The sequence below is a fragment of the Squalius cephalus genome (assembly GCF_949319135.1).
Source record: "Squalius cephalus genome assembly, chromosome: 17".
Taxonomy (NCBI): Eukaryota; Metazoa; Chordata; class Actinopteri; order Cypriniformes; family Leuciscidae; genus Squalius; species Squalius cephalus.
Genome location: NC_137138.1, coordinates 32,433,996 through 32,455,506, shown reverse-complemented (window position 1 = coordinate 32,455,506; position 21,511 = coordinate 32,433,996). Strand labels below are relative to the sequence as shown.

The 21,511-nt window shown below is 39.3% G+C and overlaps 1 protein-coding gene across 6 annotated transcripts in view; it reads left to right on the top strand.

Annotated features, from left to right (window-relative positions):
* gabra1 (gamma-aminobutyric acid type A receptor subunit alpha1) overlaps positions 1-19,374 on the top strand; it is a 34,655-nt gene extending 15,281 nt beyond the window's left edge. For all 6 annotated transcript variants that reach the window (XM_079847036.1, XM_079847033.1, XM_079847034.1 and 3 more), the window contains exons 5-10: positions 1,609-1,829; positions 2,419-2,501; positions 2,941-3,084; positions 6,633-6,785; positions 11,622-11,824; positions 17,293-19,374. In XM_079847036.1, coding sequence (XP_079703162.1) covers positions 1,609-1,829; positions 2,419-2,501; positions 2,941-3,084; positions 6,633-6,785; positions 11,622-11,824; positions 17,293-17,610 — 1,122 coding nt within the window. In that variant the 3' untranslated portion in view covers positions 17,611-19,374. The remainder of the gene's footprint in view (positions 1-1,608; positions 1,830-2,418; positions 2,502-2,940; positions 3,085-6,632; positions 6,786-11,621; positions 11,825-17,292) is intronic.
* Positions 19,375-21,511: the final 2,137 nt, after the last annotated feature.

Sequence of the window (21,511 nt, the reverse complement as noted above, 5' to 3'; positions counted from 1 at the left end):
ACAAGCAACTATAAAACTTCTAATTTACACAAATGAATTACAACAGGCTGAATTACCTGTCGAGAAGAAAGCAGGCAACCTCGGCGTCCGTTTTAAAATCTTTTCTCCTCATGAGCTCTTTCCATCTGGAAAAAGTTACTCCAATATTGACTATGGTCTTGCTGATTTGTCTGTCGCGTTGACGTTTTAATTCTCTCTTTCAAATGTGAGCACGCACACACACACACACACACACACACACACACCACACTATCTTTCAAATCTGCCGGCACTCGCGAGTAATCTCCCCCTCGCATTCGTCACGGTGTCAAAAGGCGAAGCTTGAATTTACAGGTATGTCCCTCTTTGGCTAATGTAGTTTCAAGATGGAGGGGCAACATGGCGACCGGCATTCGAACCCCTCACCTGTATGTACTTTCAATGGCAGATTATAAACTTAAGAGAATACTTTATTACTTGAAAGAAGTAAATATACATTAATGAGCACATATATTTTTGAAAGAACTAAGTGTTTTTTGCTAAGAATCAACTAAAAAAGTTACACAGTGTAGCTTTAAGTACTAAAAATGCTTAATCTTTAATATTAGATATTAAAAGATATTACCATATCACATTTCTCCATTCAAAGTTCCTTCAGAAAGTAATTCTGCATATTGTACATGCATACCTGTAAATCAGGTCTAATTTCATTTTTTATTTTTTTTATTTATCCAGTTATGTAAGTTTACCTAGAACAACCGGCTGTACCAGTATCAGTTTTAGGTGTAATGCATTCCTAAGTAATCAATTAGTATAATATATTACTTTTCCCTTGAAAAAGTAAAGTAAGGGATTACTCTTAATTTCCTATAATTTGATTACAGTTACTTCTGATGTAATTGCATTAAATACTGTATAGGCTATAAAACAATTCTAAAAGCAATAGTGGATTTAACATCAGAATTTAACATCTAATGTTAAAAATGTTTGTTATTAATGAAACCTTCACGTTTTAAATACTTAGTCTGTTCAAGAATAATTTATGCAATTTTATATGATTTATTGGAAAGAATTAAAAGAGCAATTTCATGTCTATTCTTGTTCAACTGGTCGAAGTTGATATGTTATTTAGGAATTAGTAACGCAATACTTTTTAGACAGAGTAATTAGTACAGTAATCTAAATACAGTGTTGAAGATGTAATTAGTAGCAATTAATTAATAATTTTTTAGAGTAACTTACTCAACACTAATCAGTGTCATAATGGATGATCATGTGAAAATGGGGGGGGGGGGATGGGATGCCCGCAGCTATGACAATCAGTAGTTGTTAGAATGATTCATGCCACTAATTATAGCCACCAATGCTTCAGAAAGCTCATGGCTCCTCCTGTGACTGCAGTTTTACCGAAATTACTGCACAGCAGCTACTCTACAAGTATCAATTAGAATCCTTTAAAGTATTTGAGAAGATGCTTGTTTTGTCGCATTCAGTGACAAGAGTGTAACATTTTTTTTTAAAACAAAATACTGTTACTAACTAATTATTTATTGAAACTAAAACTACACATTGATTTAAGATAAATTTGAAAAATTATCAAAATGAAACTGAAAATATGTGGTCTTGCAGGAGTACACCATAGATGTGTTCTTCAGGCAGAGCTGGAAGGATGAGAGGCTGAAATTCAAAGGTCCCATGGCAGTGCTTCGTCTCAACAATCTCATGGCTAGTAAAATCTGGACCCCCGACACATTTTTCCACAATGGCAAGAAGTCAGTAGCCCATAATATGACCATGCCTAACAAACTTCTACGGATCACAGAGGAAGGAACTCTGCTTTACACCATGAGGTGAAGCTGCTACTTGTTTTTCATCTGCTTTGCAAGAACAGGAGGTGCATTTGGTGACCTTTTCATGCTGTTTCCTTTAAATGTTGGTGTTTTATCTCAAGTGATTGCACTTGAGAACCGAGATGTAGTAATTTATATCTGGCCTGACTGTCCAGGGTGTTTCCCTGTCTGTGGCTTGACCCTACAGAGGATATGCTGTTTGGGGATGAATAGGATAAATGTTTGGATATAAATATTTATTTATATGAAAAAATATATATTAAATATTAAAACAACGACAAAGGTGTGTATATTAAATGACATTGTGGTAATGCCAATTTTTGGATAATCTAGTGAATTAAATATATTAAACACAAAAAGTGAAATGTATCGATGTGTACATCTCTAAATTCGGAATGGATGAGCAGTGACTGCATATCAGGTGAATTCCATATCAATGCATCGAATTACACCGCTTAATAACAGATACATACAAATAATACCAACTGTATTTCTATCATTTTGAAAGAGTATGTTGTAACTGGGTAAAATTGTAATTAACTGTCAAGGGGTCTAAATATTTTATCCCACCTTCTCTCTTGTGTCTCAGGCTTACAGTCAGAGCTGAATGTCCGATGCACTTAGAAGACTTCCCAATGGATGCCCATGCTTGCCCTCTCAAATTCGGCAGTTGTAAGTGCTGTGCTTTTTTACATTTTTGTTCAGTAGAAAGTTCAGATCCTACACAAAGTCTCTAAACTGAGTACCTGTGAGCAAACGGTGACTTTCTCATAGGTCTACAGAGTGTAGAGATCATCTCTGACATACTGTAGCAACTCACATAACTGAGTTCACACAACCAGCCGGACAGATTTAGCCAGCTCTACCCTGACCCAACTAATCATTGAAAAGAAAGAACAAAGTGTAAAGAAAGAATCAGGAGGAAAAGAAACATGAATAAAAAAACAAGCTTGAGACTCAAAGCCACAAGGCTCTAAATATTTCAGTGTCTGCTGCGTCTCTGCTGTGCTTGAGAATCCACTGCAGTATATGACCCCAGGAAGCACTGACAGCTGACAAGTGACTTCTTCACTTTAAACAGTTTATTTTGTGTTTTGTTTGTTTGCACCAGATGCATACACAAGGGCTGAAGTGGTGTATGTATGGACACGAGGGGCAGCGCAATCTGTGGTTGTGGCTGATGACGGCTCGCGCCTCAACCAGTATGACTTGATGGGACAGACTGTCGATTCGGGTGTGGTGCAATCCAGCACTGGTGCGTTTTATACCCTTAAATTAAGTTAAATAATATTACTTTTTCATTCTGTGGTTTTATTTTTGCAAGTTTACTTCAAAGTATCATGTCCATCATTTTTCTTGTTGATTTATTCTGTTCTCTTTTTTATTGGCCAATTGATCAGAATTCATATACATTCTAAATCATAAACATCTGAATGCTGTTCTCTTCCAGATGAAAACACATAGCAGATAGATTTCTTGCCAACATATGAGCAATAAGTATTATTAAATAATAAATATTTGTTCCCAGGAGCAAAATTCAGGTGCAAAATAGCAGCATATGGACAATCCATGACAAAACATGAAACAAAAAAAGTGTAGAATTGAATAAACAATGCATAATCTATCATAAATATAAACACATTGTAATATTTAGCTTCAGTTTATGTTCAGTTCTGTTTAGTTTCTGAGAACCTGGGGTTGAATCTAAACTGTAAAACCTGATGAATGTTTGCCGAGAGGACCAACAGCACATACATCGTGAAGTGATACACCCTCAGCAAAGGACTTGCTAGTGAAGGCCACTCCTAGTGAAGTGACCCCTGACCTCTACAGGTGAAGGCATACCACACGCCTTGTAGGAGAAGAGTGATAGCATCAGTAATCCAATGCAAGATGCACTGCTTGGTGACCGTATTTCCTCCACTGTGACCACCGAAAGAAACTAGAAGCACAGAGGATCAATGCCACGAGCCTGAGCGGTGGACATACATTGCGTCTCATGAGGTGGAGGGAAGAAAGCCTGCAAGACAACTGGCTAACCAGCCATAGAAGGAGCTTTTGGGATATAGTCCGATCTAGGGTGTAGTATAGCTCTGACTTCACCTGAAGCAAAGTCTTAGCTGGAGGAGGCTACTGAAAGAGCCTGCAGGTCTCCTACTCTCTGGAGTCATGTCTGGGACTGATTCCAAGGCCTCAAGCGTGGCCTCTGTTAAGGCTCCCAGGACCAATTCTAGGTACCAGGAGGAAACTCGTGACCAACAGATAGGCTGCATCCATCTGGCACCATGCAAGAACTGAGAAACTATGGGGTGCCTGCCCGCAGAAGATCCGTTCAGAGATGTGTGGCTAGCGGAAATGGCTGCTACATACACCTTTAAGGTAGCAGGAGCCATCCCTGCTGCGAGATCCTCTTGAAGGAACTCCAATCCTGGACCGACAGGGCAGTTAAATGGATCCACATCATGTTGCTTAGACCAAGATACAAGCAGTTGCCATATCAGGGCATATAACCCCCAGAATATAAACTACTCTCAAAGACAGGAACTTGTTCTCTGCCCAGAGCAGGATCTGCTGCACCTGCCTGAAAATGTGTCCAGAACGCAGCCTGCCCTGGTGATTGATATAAGAGACCACCGAGGTGTTGTCCGTGCGGACTAACATGTGGTGTCCCTTCAACTGTGGGAGGAAGTGTTTCTAAGCTAGAAACACTGACCTCATCTCAAGGCAGTTTATGTGCCATGAGGTATGAGGGCCCTCCCAAAGGCCACGGGCTGGTCAGCCATCGAGAACTGCACCTCAGCCTGTGAGAGACCTATTGGCCTAGCTTGATAGTCTCTCACAGTTAGGACTGAATTTGCATGTGCAGGTGACAGATGTGCCTGCATTATGGTCGATTCTCACACTATTCCTAGAAAAGTGGTTCTCTGTTTTGGAGAAAGCACACTCTTCTTGAGGTTCAGCCTGAGCCCCAAAAGCTTCATATGAGCGAGCACAATCTCGAGGTCGTGTTGCTAGCTCTTCCGACTGGGCTAATATATAATTGAGTGCATGGATGTCCTGGAGTCGCAGCGGAGCAAGAGCAGGATCCATGCCCTTGGTGAACATGTGTGGGGACAGAGCTAGGCCGAAAGGAAGTTCTCGATATTGGTAAGCTTCGCCCCCGAAAGCAAACCTGATAAACGTCCTGTGTTCTGGCATGATCTCGATGTGAAAATATGCGTCCTTTTAATCTATAGTCACAAATCATTCCTCAAATTTCATGGTTAGCATCTTGCACCTGTATGTCCGAATAGTACGGTTCAGGCCCCTTAGATCTAAAATTGTACGCAGACCCCCATCTTTGTTGGGTACTATAAAATACCAACTGTAAAATCTTTTGTCTCTTTCTGGGAGGGGTGCATGTTGTATGGCCCCTTTCACCAGAGCACAGTTCTTGTTTGAGGAAGACTTTGTCTCCTTCCTGGCGCACTTTCGTTACAATTACTCCTTGGAAACGAGGTGGTCGGTAGACAAACTGAATCCTGTAACCTTTTGTTACAGGCTTCTGGCAAAAGTTACCACACTGTCACAAAGTCTGACAGAGGAATCTTTTTTTCAATAGAATTGGTCTGTTTGGTGCCCTGAAGCAGCGGACTGGCAGGGAACACCCGGACTGACCACAAGAATGATTTGCTTGTGAGCGAAGATGGGGCGAGGAGGTTGATGACGCTTGCGTATGAACATGATGTGGAACATGGATGGATCCTTCCACAATCTTGACACCTCAGTGTGAAGATCGGGAAATAATGTGATATGGCGGTGAGGAGGCTGTACTCACGTTGATATGAGGAAGTGGTCATCCAGTTTACATCCATTTTCTCTCTTTGGGCCAATCCAGATTTAATTTGGCCACTGCACAAGTAACAACCTCAAGCAGCTCTTCAAAAGTGTCAAACTGAGGAATTTGCTCTGTTGAAGCACTCGCCTGCTTATCCAAATCCAGTCCCTTCAGGATTAGATGCAGAAAGCATGAGTTCCACGTTTTGGTCTGAAAAATTCCCAGAGTGAACTTCGAGATAAAAAATGTCTGCGGAGAGTGTGTCTCAAACTCTGTGTCTGCCAACTCAAACTGCGATCCCCATGACCACGCTGCAGTTGAACCGAGCAGAACTGGTGCGAGTCCTGACTGACAAATCCTGACTGATTTCACAGACACACAACACAATGGAGGATTGCAGACACACATTAAAAAAAACATATGGCTTCTGTTCAGATTAATTATAATTAATCATGCATATCAATAATTGCAGAGGAAAATCCCTCAAATATATTTCAAATGTATTGTTATAGAAGATGAGTAAATCATTGAATAGTCATATTTACTTTTGAGGTAAATTGATCGTTTTTCCCTCATTCTTTTTCATCTTTAGTTAAAGATAAGTCTATCACTGGGCTATAGTCCACAGATTTCCATCTTACAGTTGAGTTTGTCATTATCATTTTGTCATTGATTTTTTAATATCAAACTTAAATTTTTTTAAGTCATCTTGGAAGTTTGCTGAGCTCCCCTAGTGGGCCACGGGACCCCTGATTGAGAACCAATGGTGCAATTTGATTAAACTTGAAGACTCAAACATGAAAGTAGCTCTTCAAGCTTGATTTTTTCAGGGGATACGGAAATCCCTTCATTTCATGTTCATTTCTTTATAGTAACCCATGGTAAAATAACATGTTAAATTGACTGTTCTAATATACACACCAATTCATGTTTATAGTCCTTCTTTCAAAACTTTCTCACTACAATCTCTTTCTCTGCACTTTCAGGAGAGTATGTTGTCATGAAAACACATTTCCATCTCAAAAGGAAGATTGGTTACTTTGTCATCCAGACGTATTTGCCATGTATCATGACCGTGATCCTGTCCCAGGTGTCCTTCTGGCTAAACAGGGAATCTGTCCCTGCCAGAACTGTGTTTGGTGAGTGTCCAAATTGTTATTTAAGTTAACCATTCAATGTTACCATCACTCTACAGCAGTATCCAACTCTTCAACAGCTCTTTTCCCAAATCTTCAAATCTAGTGAGCTGTTTTACTGTCTACGTAGCTACTTTCTAAATCAGCATTCTGCATGAAATGGAATCTTATAAATTGTTGCTTTTGAATAATCTACAGCCCCTTTCACACAGAGATTCCAAAAAATACACAGATAATGTGGTTGGTTGTCAAAATGGCTGAAAAGCTAAATTCGAATTTCTTTCTCAAATATTAGCAAAATTAGCAACATTTAAATTACATTCGAATTCTAAAGACAATACTTAACGTTAGAGGAAAAAAGTACTGTATTGTCTCCTACTTTCACAAGAGGACACAAGCGAGCGCAATAAACAAAAATAGCCTAAACCAAATCAAGCATAGCATCTTTTATTGAAATTAAATTATATTCACTTTTTAAAGTGCATTAACTTTTCAAACAATTGTTCTTAAATAAAATATAATTTCCTTAAGGACAATGTGCATGCAAGGACAATTAGGCTACAATATTGCATAAAACTGTGTTTGAGCATCAGTAACTGAGAAAACACGCTTCAACAGACTGAACTACATCAACACAAAATAGCAAACTGCCATTCAGAAACAATCCACTTGCACTCACTACATCTACATATTGTTCGTCAATAACACCAGAAGCTCAACTTTATCTGCAGCAAGTGCTGAGCACTTTTTGTTGACAATGTTTCCAGCTGATGAAAACACACGCTCAGCTCTGACCGGTGCTAGGTGTGGTCAAGTATGTCTTTGCCAGCCATGCAATATGTGCATACATACCGCACGATTTTTGCCCTAAGAGGGGTTTCGTCAGCAGGAAGCCTTTTCCCACCATTTATCAAATAAACAACGCAACCGCACCATGCTGTGTACTACTGTATAAGCTAACAGAAAAAAAAAAACCTGCGTCAGTTACTTCATCACGATGTCTCACGCACCTCTTGACACACCAAAAATTTGGATTCATGGTTTTTGCATTCGAATGTGTGTTTTTTTTGTTTTGTTTTTCGGCGAAAATTTGAAATACTAATTATTTTTTTGACAGCCCTAACGTGCGTCATCACTGCGACACACCCCTTACGGCATTGGTCCTGCCTTTTGTTCACACAAGGCGCGTTCCGGGACTGATCCCTGCAATGTTACTAAGTCCCCATCCTGGCATCGATCCCGGCATCAATCCCGGATCGTGTTTGCATTCACACAGAAGGCACTCTAGCAATTTTACAGCAATTTCCCGAGATCAACGCGCTGTGTGAAAGGGGCTTACCACCACAAAAACAGTGTTCCTCATGAGACACACAGAGGTGTACAGCGAAGTACCTTTGCATCTGTATCTGTAGCAATGGCAAAATTATTTAATTATTCATACAATAATTATTTTTTAACAATAATACTAAATGGTAAATACTAAAAAGGGGGGAAAGTTCTTTAGTAGAGTACTTAGGTTTCATTTGTGTGTGGGGTGGGTGGGACATGTCCCCACAATTGTTTGATATGATTTTGTCTCTATCACTTTTTGAAAGCCATGAACAATGAATCCATGTACAGCATACAGAAATAGCACCAATCCCACATTCTCATAATTTAATTCATACATGTAAAACAAAATACATTTGCACCAGAGTCGGTCAAATGGTCGGCCAGTTTAAACAGATCTGAACAACTGCTGCGTTGATCATGTGTGTGTGAGAACAGGCGTGTAACAGTATGCTCCTATATGTACACCTTATCGAATGAGGCTACTTGCATATCTCTATGCTTCTAGCTACATTTTCAGTGCTGCCCTTGTAGTAAATCAGTGTAAATGTATCTGGTTGCCATGACAAATTAATAAGCTTGCTGTTGCACATCATACACTGTAACATGGCTATTTGTTCACGCTGTGCTCATTTTCATTCATAGAAATTTTACCCATTAATTTTATGCACTCAGTATTGCATTGTAATTTTAGATGTTTCTAAAACATTGTGCCGTCACCTGGCTCACCTGTTATCCAGCAAGCACAAAGAGTGACTGCATCTAATGTTTTATTTATTTTTTATTATTATTAATATTCTTAATTAGAAATTGCTATTTGTTTTGAAGTCATTATCAATTCCTTTTTTTAATAAGGTATTCAACTTCTACACGTCCCCAATAATTGTGCCACATACTTTTTGAAACAGACTTTGAGTAGAAAGCATGACTATGGTGGCCTAAAATGCTGTCTAGGTTGGCAGCTCACCAGGTAGGCAGGTTTTGTAATGGAACAGGGTTTGGGGTTCTTGCTATAATTTTGCAACATCTTTCTATTTCTTATTTGGTCTTGAAAAGTACTTCATTTTTAATAACATGTTTTAGTCAAATTCTTAAGTTTTGTTCTCAATAGTTTTAAATACTTTATTAAAAGGTTGCATGCATTGGTTGTTAGTTCTTTTAGGAGAAACCTGCAAACTGCAAAATCATAAATCCTTAATTTAGCAGTGATTCAAAGTTTTAAACTGTGCCAGGGGAATTCTGTGTGTCTGTGTAATGTATTATATAACACATATCAGAAAGGAAAGATTTTGCTCTTCTGTCAGCTTGTTGGGCTACCCTTGCTTGAAGTCTCCTGACTGGGCACTCTGAATTCCCAAGCGTTTACATCTCAGACAAACAAAAAGTTGCATCTGAGAGCTGTCTGTGCCTTACTTCTTGCTAGGTAGCTTTACAGCAGCCTTGGGCAACTATATTCGTGTTCTCAATTTTATGAACTTGTATTCTACAAATGCACTTTTGACTGAAAAATGACTAATGGGTCAAATATGCAACACTCTTTTGTTTTGTGTTTGGACCTATAAAAAAACAACAACAAAAAATAGCCTATTTCTGTCAGAACCACTATTGTCAAATACGATTGACAATTAGCATACAGTTTGGATTGGCGGTATGGTTCTGTTCTGGGCAAGAACTCCCTGCGCATCCATGCAGCCTAGTATGGATAAGAGCAGCAATAACCCCACTTAGGGTAAACAGGACAGAACCAACATGAATGTATTGCAGATATCATTAATTAATTTTAATGTACAACATAATTAGAGAATTTTAGTCTGATTCAGGGGGAATCAGAAGGCCAAATCCTGACTGACGAGAGGAGCTGGGGAGGGAGGAGGGTAATTCGCTCCTGAGAAACGCGATAGCTGCTGATAATACTGAAGGAACTTATATATGTATACAGTGATAGACGTCATATTCCTATAGGTAGATGTGGATCAGCTGAGATGCGAGGCAGGCTGATGCGAGTTGACTAACGTGACCTGCCAGAACTGACGCTACGCTTAATTTTGTTGACAAAAACTACTTACACTAACTTCACCCACCATTGTCTGGGTGAGCCAGACAGAATTACAAGAGAAACCAAGCTGGTAACTGGGACTTTCATGTGGAGAGCAAGAATGGGCCCGATTTCAATCCTTTTCTATTTCCTTTTCCGAATCACATACTGTATCATTTATGTGACACATTTATTTTAATTAAGAAATTCTGAAAATATCAAAAAGTGGAAAATTGCTTAATATGTTTATAATAGTTGGAATAAAGTGTTAAACTTGTATTCAGTAGGTCTATAGTTGAAATAGGGACTTGTTGATGAGACAGGTTGACACTGACGCTCATATTTATACGACGCTCAAATCATGCAGGGCTTCCTTTTCTAGTCCTTCGAGGACACCTTTATTGATCAGCAGGTTCAATATACTGTAGTAGTAAGGGTTGGGGTAGTGTTAATAGTGTTGCTTATTAATTATGGCTACAAGCTGTCAGAACTATTAATACAACTCTCACCCCACCATACACACATTGTAATAACTTGAGCTTCCCTTTAACGACATAAAGACAAATGACATGAAACTGACATTTCCTAAAAAAAAATCTAGCAGCTCAAATGTCTCGGTCAAGTATGTAATGAGGGAATGTCAGACGTGATCTGACGAATTGGGATCTAGCCCTTGCAGCGTTGATCGCTGCAAACCAATCTCAGGAACGGATGCATTTGAAAATGCATTTCTTCCTTAGCATCTTGAACGGGGGCCAGTGAAGGGCCCAGCTCAAAACTCGCAGTGCAACTGATGCACCCCCATACCATGACAGATGTTTTTGCATCAGTCACTGATGAAAGTCTAAATGGTCCTTTTCATCTTTGGGTCTGAGAACTCATTATCCATTTTTTTCCCCAAAAACAAGCTGAAATGTGGACTCATCTGACCTTGAATCTGATTTTTAAATTGTTTGACAATTCTGACATGAAATTTGGCACAAAGTAGTGAGCCATGACTCATCTATGCTTGCAAAGTCTGTGCTTTTGGTCGTTATTTTCTGTTCACGATACCTTTACCTTTTACCAATTCACCTGCTAATTGTGGACTGTTTCTAAACGTTTAAAAGTTTAAACAATATTTTCACTTTTATTTTGCCTCTGTCCCAACTTTTTGGGAGTGTGTGCAGCCATCACAATCAAAATTTGTTTATTTGTAAAAAAAACTTTGGTCAGTGAAAAAATCTGACTTTTTTCTTTATACTTTTGTCAGTTACATAAGGGTTCAAGAGAATTCTCCAAGTAGATATTAACTTTGCTTATTACTTTGTGCTTCAAACAAAATTCTAAATCTCTAAAGAAGCTACTAACCTAGAAAACAAATCCAGCAATCGATTTAATAGTATTTAAACACTACTTTGTTTTCTGGCAGACTGATAAAAACCTGACATATACTTGCTTAATGCAGACGCTTTCCATATGTTTTTTCTTTGCAGGAGTGACCACTGTCCTTACCATGACTACCCTAAGTATCAGCGCGAGAAACTCTCTACCCAAGGTGGCATATGCCACAGCCATGGACTGGTTCATTGCTGTTTGTTATGCCTTTGTCTTCTCAGCTCTCATAGAGTTTGCTACGGTTAACTACTTCACAAAGAGGGGTTACGCTTGGGATGGGAAAAGTGTGGTGCCAGAAAAGGTAAAGCCTTTCAGTTTTCAAATAAAAGGAAAAAAAAAAACTTTTACACAAATAGAGATAAATGTAATTAAAGGAGGAAAAAAAAAGAAAATTCTGTCATCATTTTCTCACTCATGTTACTGTGTTTCATATGATATTTTAATGCTGCTGTTTTCCATACACTGAAAGTGTTTGGTACTTTCGATACTCTGAAAAATTTTCTCAACTAGTTTTCATTTTGCAATGCTAGAGGAAGACGTTATCTGAATATATTGTTTGCCAAGCCACATTATTTTTAATTTGCTGCGCCTGAGTTGTTAGTAGATCACTCACACCTGATTATCATCGGCTCCACTTGTTTGCGACCCTACATTCATTTGTGCTGCTCTTGATAGATTGTTTTGCTCATAATGGAAATGAGCTGGCTGTGTCTGTGTTCTTTAATTTTCTAACTGTCAGTAGATCACCCGCAGAACTTTTCACTTGCATTGGCACTTTTATGAGATTACAGTCTCACGCTAATTTGGCTAGTAAATGTGGCCCTTTGAAAAAAAAAATATATTTTTTTGCTTGTGCATATTAAAACACTTTTACATGTGTTGCATCCAAGTGGTCAAAGTCTGGCTGTTTTGAATTGTCCAGTTTAGCGGTTTTGCATGGTCCAGTTTGCTCAGTTAGCTCATAGATTTCATAACTATACCTTTTGGCTGCGAAAAGTCTTTCTCCATTTACGGGCATTCACTAATGTTTAATGTGATGGAATCAATCTAAATGCCATCTAACCATCATATACGGGAATTCACTAATGTGTAATGTGATGAAATCAATTATTTTGATGCTCAGATAATTGATAGTGAATGGTTTAGGACTGTACATGTTCATGTTCTTGTTGTGTTTTCAGCATTGTCATGACATCATTTTTTTAAGGCCCAGGAATCATTAGTTAGATGGCATTTAGATTCAAGCTTGAAAAGAAAAACGTCTTGGTTACATTTGTAACCCTCATTCCCCGAAGGAGGGAATGGAGACATAAGTAGAACGTGACCGACTGAAAGGGAACAAAACTTGAGTGGTCATGATCAAACTTCAGAACGTCTTGGTTACTGTTGTAACCTTCGTTCCCTTATGGAGGGAATGAGACGTGATGTCGCACTTGGGAGCCCCAAACACCTCTGATATTTCAGAAAAGGCCAGTGAAAATAGGCGAGTAGAATTTGCATTCACCACTCCCCCAGACATATGGGTATAAAAGAGGCATTTTAAAATACATCACATGGACTTACCTTCCAGGAAGTACCACACGTAGACAGAAGTCCTTGCGGTAGGTCTACTACAAACACGATTGGCGGCATAGATGGAGCTCTGCCAAGGAGAAGACACAGGTTTACCATCAGGAAATCCGTATCATGGGCAATACATCATATGGAATGACCATTAGGAAATCACAACATATGGAGCACCAGGTATACAATATACCATAGTATACAGACTGACCTGAAAGGGCATGCATCATGAGTCAGGCCTGGCGTTGAATTCCTCAGCTGAATTTGACTGCCTCAGGGGCTGAAAGGCGAAATACATCAAGGGCTCAGCGGTCTAGGAAACTCACATGGACAAAAATAAGTGCAAGTTATCACCTCAGGGAGGGAAAAGGTGCTGTGTGCTTCACCTTTGGTGCCAAGTCGTACACCCGGAAGTTGCCCGCAGTTTTACCTGCTCGTACCTGACAACACACGGGAAGAAACTGGATCAACCAGGAGATTGTAAAATCTCGCAACGGTATTAGATGTTGCCCAGCCTATGGCTCTGCAGACGTCTGTTAGAGAGGCGCCTTTGGCTAATTCCCAGGACAAAGCGAAACTCCTAGTAGAGTGTGCTTGTACACCAAAGGGGCATGGCACACCTTGTGCTTGATATTCCAAGGCTATAGCATCCAAGATCCAGTGGGCCAACCTCTGTTTGCTGACAGCTATCCCCCATAACAAAGAGCTGCTCAGAGCTTATGAAGCTCTGCGTGTGGTGCAGATGAATGTGCAGGGCACGTACTGGACACAGCAACTATATTTCTGGTCTCCCTCTTTTCTAATTCACCACTTGGTCCCTAAAAGGGGTAGTAGGAAATGTGGGCACAAAGCCCAGCCAGGGTCTCACAATCTGGTAGTATGCCACCCCGGACTCAAGGCACGTTTCGCTGACAGAGAATGCCTGCAGGTCTCCAACCCTCTTGATGGAGGTAAGTGTGGTCAGGACTGACGTCTTCAGTGAGAGGGCATCCAGCTAGACTACAGAGAGATCTCATGAGGGAATAAACCAAGGCCTAGGAGGATTCAACCTCATGGTTCCTCTAAGGAACTTGATGATCAAGTTATGTTTCCCTAACAACCTACCATCTACTGCATCGAGATGTGCTGCTATAGTGGCCACATAAACTTTCAAGGTGGAAGGGGACAGCTGACCCTCCAGGCTTTCCTTCAAGTAGGAAAGCACTGACCCAGATTGCACATCTTTGAGGGTCTTTCCTTCGTGAAGCACACCAGTTAGCGAACAGACACTGCTGACTCCGGAGGAGATGGTGGCCATGTTGCGCCATTGCGACATGAGTGAAAAAACTGCACTGACAGTTTAAACAAGCTACAGTCGCGGTGCTGTCCATCCAGACCAACACATGCTTGCCTTGGATCAGCGGCCGAAACCTCTGCAGGGCCAGCAATACTGCCAGCAACGCGAGGCAATTGATGTACCAAATTTTTATTCAGCGCCCCAGCTCGACTTGGAGGCATCTGTTTTGACAACAATGTGCCTGGACACTTGCTCTAAATGAATCCCTGCTATAGAAATGCAACGTCTTTCCAAGGGCTGAATGTACGGCGACAGATCTGTTTAATGATCACGCTTTGTGTGACGCAGCACCATCTCGGGACTCGAATCTGAAGCAGTCTCATATGCATCAACCCTAGTGGCGTTACTGCCGCGGACAATGCCATATGCCCTAGGAGCCTCTGAAATTGCTTCAGTGGAACCACTGTTCTCCCCCTGAACGTCTTCAGACAGTTTAGCACTGATTGGGCACATCTGTTTGTAAGATGTGCTGTCATGTTTAACTCCATTCTGAGAAAAGAGATGCTCTGCACTGAAATGAGCTTACTCTTTTCCTGGTTGACCTGAAGCCCCAAACAGCCTAGGCATCTGAGCACCAGGTCCCTGTGTGCACACAATAAATCTCGAGAGTGCATTAGGATTAGCCAATCATTGAGATGGGGCAAGGACGGCCTCTGCGACTTTCTTGAAGATGCGAGGTGACAGCGACAGCCTGAAAGGGAGTACCTCACACTGATATGCCTGACCCTCAAAAGCAAACCAAAGAAATAGTCTGTGTCGAGGTAGAATGGAAGTAGAGGAACCTTCAGGTCTATCACCGTGAACCAATTATGTCGGCAAGCGCATGTCAAAAATACATTTCTGCATCTACATCTTGAACGGGAGCCTGTGTAGGGCCCGATTTAGAACACGCAGGTCTAGGATTGGTCTCAACCCACTGCTTCCTTCACCAAGAGGACTGCAATTTCTGCATGCAGGACAGGAGCATCTTTCTCATAGCGTCCCAGATCTGTGAATGTGGGTGCATATAGGCACCTACCTTGCTTTGTATATCCCACTGCAAATGGCCTGAAATGGTTGAACATGAGGAGGTGGGATACTCGCGTCAGGCATGCTCATGCCGTGAACTGTGTAACCCAGGGAAGGAGGAAACTGCTGCACACTGATACCTGGAAAATAACAGTCTCTGCCATCACTGGGTTGTCATCCCTCTTGTTCTGTAGGTGGCACTGGAGTTGCGCCAAGGCAGGATGCGTTTAATAGCCTTTGTCTGCTTCTTGACTGCAGAGAACTGCTGGGCAAAGTCCTCGACGGTGTCGCTGAAGAGGCCACCCTAGAGGCATAGAGGAAGGCAATGTAGAATGTATGTGGACAAAGGCCCATCCAAATAGGTTGCCATAGGAGGTGCAATAGATCGCAGGCAAAAAAGTTACAATTGTTTACCAATTATTTAGTCTCCAAATGGGCACTTTAACTTTACCCCTAGTTCAAAGCAAATTTTGTCGGCGTCCCTCATCTCACCAAGGTTAAACCAGAGATGGTGTTCCACCATGATGGACATCGCCTGGCCGAGAGCCCGCACCATGACTTTAGTCACTCTGAGAGCGAAATCAGTTGTCAAATGCAGTTACTGCATTAATCCCGGCTCAGAACTAACCCGAACAACTAACTGCAATGCAGAGGTGGCCTGTCGGGCACTAGGGATGAAGTTAACTTCCAGATCCTGGATGAGAGTCGGGGACGATTCTTCCAGGTGCCAGTGTTCTGCGGGCATAAATGCACCGCAATTTTTCGCTCCACCATGGGAAATTCCATGTACCCCCTGTCTGCCCCACTGTCGCAAAGCGGGACCGGGCAGACCTCCAGGAAGAAAGGCACTGTGAATTGCGCTCCAAGCCCAGATACCAATCATCCATCCGCGAGCGCTCAGGACAGGGCAAAGGATTCCACCCTAGTCCAATGCTCGCGTTGGCCTGGGCAAGCATGGCTGCCAACTCAGAACGTTAGATCCCAGTCTTCAGCATCATAAGGTGAAAGCCCACCCCCAAATTCTGCTATTGAAACATCGCCCTCATCTGGAGCCCCAAATGAGAACACAATCGGAAATGCATCTTTAAAAAGACACTTTCCCCCAGAGTTTTACTCTTTTAGAGTTCTGAAACGGCTCTCTGCTGAAGCGCCCAGGGGAAACTTGCTGTATTTATCCATGCGTGGGATGGAGAGACCGCTGCAATGTGGCGTAAATTTCCCTGCAAAGCAAGTAGAGTGAATGGAAATAAGTGTTTGTCTGCTGACATCCACTCGGCTCTGAAGAACAAATGTGAAAGAGTGGATGTGCACTGCCTCCTTTATACCCGTATGTCCGGGGGAGTGGCACATGCAAATGTTACTCACCATTTCTCATTGGCCTTTTCTGAAGTAGCAGAGGTGTTTGGGGCTCCGAAGTGTAACCCCTAGTGTCATCACATTTACTCCACGTCGAAGTGACTAACCGAGAGGGAAGCCTATTTCTGCCACAGTTGAGTAGAAAAATATGATTATTTCTGAAAATTTCTAATACTTCTAACTTGGTATCTCATAATACTGAGAAACTTCCTCATAATTATGAGAAAGATCTGTTCTTCACATAAAATCACTAACTCAGAATATACTGCACTATAATTGATTTTAGGGTGTTTTATTGTTGTTTTTACTTTTTGAGCTAAGCAGTTCATTCTTTTGATGACAGAATTTTCTTTTTTTTTTTTTGGTTAACTTCTTTAAAAACCTGGGTGTAGTAGACAAATAATACGTATATGAAGAAGTATCTTAAATACTCTATAGTTAGGTTTAGAGCAATACCCAGTGGTAGTAACAGCTGATGACATACTTCCTGTTGACCTCCTTTACAGCAAAAGAAGAAGAAGGAGTCATTGCTGAAAAAGAACAACACCTACACTGCTGCAACAGCAACAGCTTTTGCTCCAAACATTGCCAGAGACCCTGGTTTGGCAACTATTGCTAAAAGTGCCCCCCCTCCCCCAACTGAGCCCAAGGAAGAGCCAAAACCCAAAGCTCCTGAGGCAAAAAAGACCTTCAACAGCGTGAGCAAGATCGATAGGATTGCCAGAATAGCCTTCCCGTTGCTATTCGGAACCTTTAACTTAGTGTATTGGGCAACTTACTTGAATAAAAAACCCAAATTACAGGGTGCCGTGCAACCACACTAAGTCTATCTCCTCTATCTTTTTTTCTCCTTATGTTTCTAAACAATTACAAAAAAGTGAAAAGAAACAATTTGTCTCAAATTTGTTTCAATGTTAGTCAAGTTCCCACTTTCAAGTTTGTGTCAACATATGTAACATACTGTATATTCCTATATGATTGCAAAGTTACTTATTGTTAGTAGAGTGTTTAAAATGGACCATCGAAATAGTGTAACAGAATAATAGTTTAAAACTAATTTCCTTAAGGAATAGTTCACCCATAAATAAATTTTCTGTCATTATGTACTCTTCTTCATGTTGTTCCAATGTATGATCTTGTAGAACACAAAATGATACACTTTGTTCTTTTTGTTACAATGGCAGTTTAGTGACAATGTCTGTCGAGACCTGAAAGGGACAAAAACACCAATAACAAGCACCATAAAAGTAAAAATATACCATACACTTTATTCCAAGTCTTCTAAAGTCCCATTCTTCACATGACACTACCATATGGCTTTAGAAGATTTACAGTATAGATTTTGTATAGAATATTTTTATGGTGTTTTTTTTTTTTATTATTTATTTATTTTGATGTGGTGACTATGTAGGTGTACGTGCAAAATAAAAAATAAATAAAAGATTCTACTTCTGTGTTCCAGAAAAAAAAGCCTACAGTTTGAGTAAATTGGGTGAACTATTCTTTAGATGTTTATTTCAACATTTAAATACTATGTTTTTGCATTGCATTAGCAATGTACATGGAATAAGTTTGCATGGGTGAAGCTTTTCTATACCCAATCAACAGCTTGATTTAAAAGAGTCATGTGTTTCTCTGTTTTCTTTAGCCTGTGTTTTGAATCTTTTGTTATTTGACTTAATATTCTACTAGGGTTCCATTAACAGCAATAAAACATGTCTCAGTGGAGAAAAAAAATACTCATGGATATAAAAAATTGAAGAGAACTTAAAAAAGATTAATGTGTATATCATAAAGCATACTATTTATTTAGTTTTCATGTAAATATAAAGTGTTAGAGATGTCAATATTAATTTTGAGCTTTGCTAAATGTAACTACAAGGTACAAACTCAGTGCTTGCCAGAAAGAGAGCTTTGTGTTTCGATTTGTGCAGATCATTGAGAAAATTTGGGTATGGAATTTTTTTTTTCTTTTTTTTTTTTTTCTAGATCTACTAGACACTATTTTGGATTTACTTTTTCATGGTAATAATAAATAAATGAAAGTATATGTGTGCATTTGCACAGTTTATAATGAGTTTAAGAGGAGAGACTAGAAAAAAAAATGTAAACTTCTGTTGATGTCAGAATGCAATTTTATATTAACATTAAAATACTCTTTAGTCTTTATTTTGGTAGATGGTTTTTGAAACATTGTGGGTGGTGCACAATTATGGCACTAGGGTTATCACTTGTGTGCAGTTACTTGCTAACATCACTTTAGTGTGATCAAGTCAGAATGGATCAAGAGTAGTGCCTTGTATATATTTGCAAGTTGAAAGGGTACTTTCTTAGAAGGTGGTCTACTTATTTGTTTTAATTTTATGGGCAACCTTTTAAAAACATCACTGAAGAAAGTATCAGCCACACTGCCTTTTGTCTCACATGTCATAGTAAGCATATAAACATAATCCAACATAATCCATTACAGACATGTTTGTCTCTGCTTGTTAATGCAAACTAAAAGAAAACATTTCTAGATATTATCCATGTATGCGAATACACTGTTCTACATATAAATATGTCTTGCAATGCTATAACAATGCCACTTTTTTTTTTTTTTATGTTCGTGGCATGTCAGTTGCTCAAGCACCTATTAAAAAAAAAAAAAAAAAAAAAAAAAAAAACACTTAAAAAGGAGTATACTCTCTATTTTTGGATTGAGAGAGAGAAAAAGTTCTTTTAAATGAGGAACTTGGACATAATCATACTTTACTTTGATGTAGCAATATAGATTAGTAAGGGCTTTTTTGTGATTGAAGTGATAAAAGGCACACCTTTATAATCAATTTGAATTGCTATTCTTGGTATTTTAATGTATGCCTAAATTGGCAGTGCTCCTCGGTTTTGTCAATTTGTTACTTTCTTTGTTTAAAATATACTTTTTTTTCTTTTTCAAAATTTTTGAATGGATGTTGTTGGTGTATGTCACTGAATAAGTATATTTCTGACACATTATCTGCACTTGATGATGCAGATAAATGTCATGTTACCCCAATTTAAAAACCTTTTTGATAGTACCTGGGAATTTGCTGAGTTTGTGCCAGATCAAGCAAAGACCGAAAGTTTACTCTGGGATATGTGTGGAAACAGTATGCACATGCAAAGTCATGGTGTCCTATGGAGCCAGACTTTTGTGAATGCGGTAAATTTAATTAAGTTAACTGAGGTTTCAACTCAATATCTTGAATTGATGTTTAATATCATGTTGAAACAGTATATATAAAACAATATCCATGATGATACTTCTAAAGATGCAGCGTTTTATTTGTACCAACCTGTTGTTATGCATTTTGCACATTATAGGCATATTTGATATTTATGTAGTCAGCTTTGTGCTATGCAAGGATAGCTTTAAACCATATTAATTAGCTTCCCACCCCTCATCACTGTCGTTTTCAATATATATATTGTAAAAAGTCAGTTATAAACTGTGCACCCTATTTAGCTGTAGGACTGTTTGTCATTCAGAAAATCTAAAAATGGGTTGTTCAGTTTTGGAATAAACAAAATCAAAGATATGGTAATGTTGCAATAAAAAAATATGGATTAAAAATAATTCAGTTAGTGTATTTATATTATTTACACATCAATTAATAGATACATTTGGATTGTTTTGTTGCATCTAATAATATATATATTTTTAATGTGTTATGAATTAAGAATTTGTATTTTTTTTATGGGAGATTATAGCATTTCATATGCATACCAGATTATGAACGTGGTTTTATTTTTGATTTTGCAGTGTACTGGAGAAATTCAACACATGCTGTAATAAAAAATAAAATAAAAAAAAACCTACATTTGTGCTTGGCAAAAGTTGAAGTAACTACTAACTTTAAAGGATGAACTTGTGCATACATGGTCATTGGCACAAACAACTTTGTCAAGAGGGAAGAATGATTTATTCTGCACTGTATACTGGGAAATGGCTATTGTCTTCGTAAAGGTTTGCTGTCTTAATGTTATAGCCCTGTATAATTTGATTATCTTCATTAGCCATACAATAAAAAAAAAAAAAAAAGAAATCCATAGATTGTCATTTTTGTTTGCTTAATCCATATTTTTGTCTTGTTTTCCAATACAAATATTAGTACATTAATTGAAATCACAATATAATTAATACAAACCAAAATTCACTTTAAAGAAAAGCTTTCCAAAAGAAACAAAGTCAAATGAAGTGATCAAAAAATGCATCTCACCCATTCCATGTCTCGCAGCATTTTTTTGCTGTTCACTCCATTAGCCGCAGCCTCATGACATATCAATCATGGTCTACTTTCATAATTAACAAATTTAAATAAATGGAATGTTAAACAAATAATATTTAAATATTTAAACATCATTACTAAACTAAGTATGTTTTCTTTAATGGCTACAACACACCTGTCACGGGTGGTTGCAGGAAGGCAGACGAGGATATAATTCCAAAATGAAGGTTCATTGATAATTAAACACGACTGCAGAACAGGCAGCAACATGCACTAAATATAACTGAGATCGGACGAATACTGACAGAACTTAAATACAAACACAGATTACACTGAACTGATGATGACAGTAACCATGGAAACGAATGAGTGGCGGGAAACAAATCAAAACGGGGGCTCAGGAGGAGGACGAAGTTGAAGTTGAAGGGCAGACAGAAGACAGGAGGGACCAGGGCAGAGCAGACGGTGCAGGCGG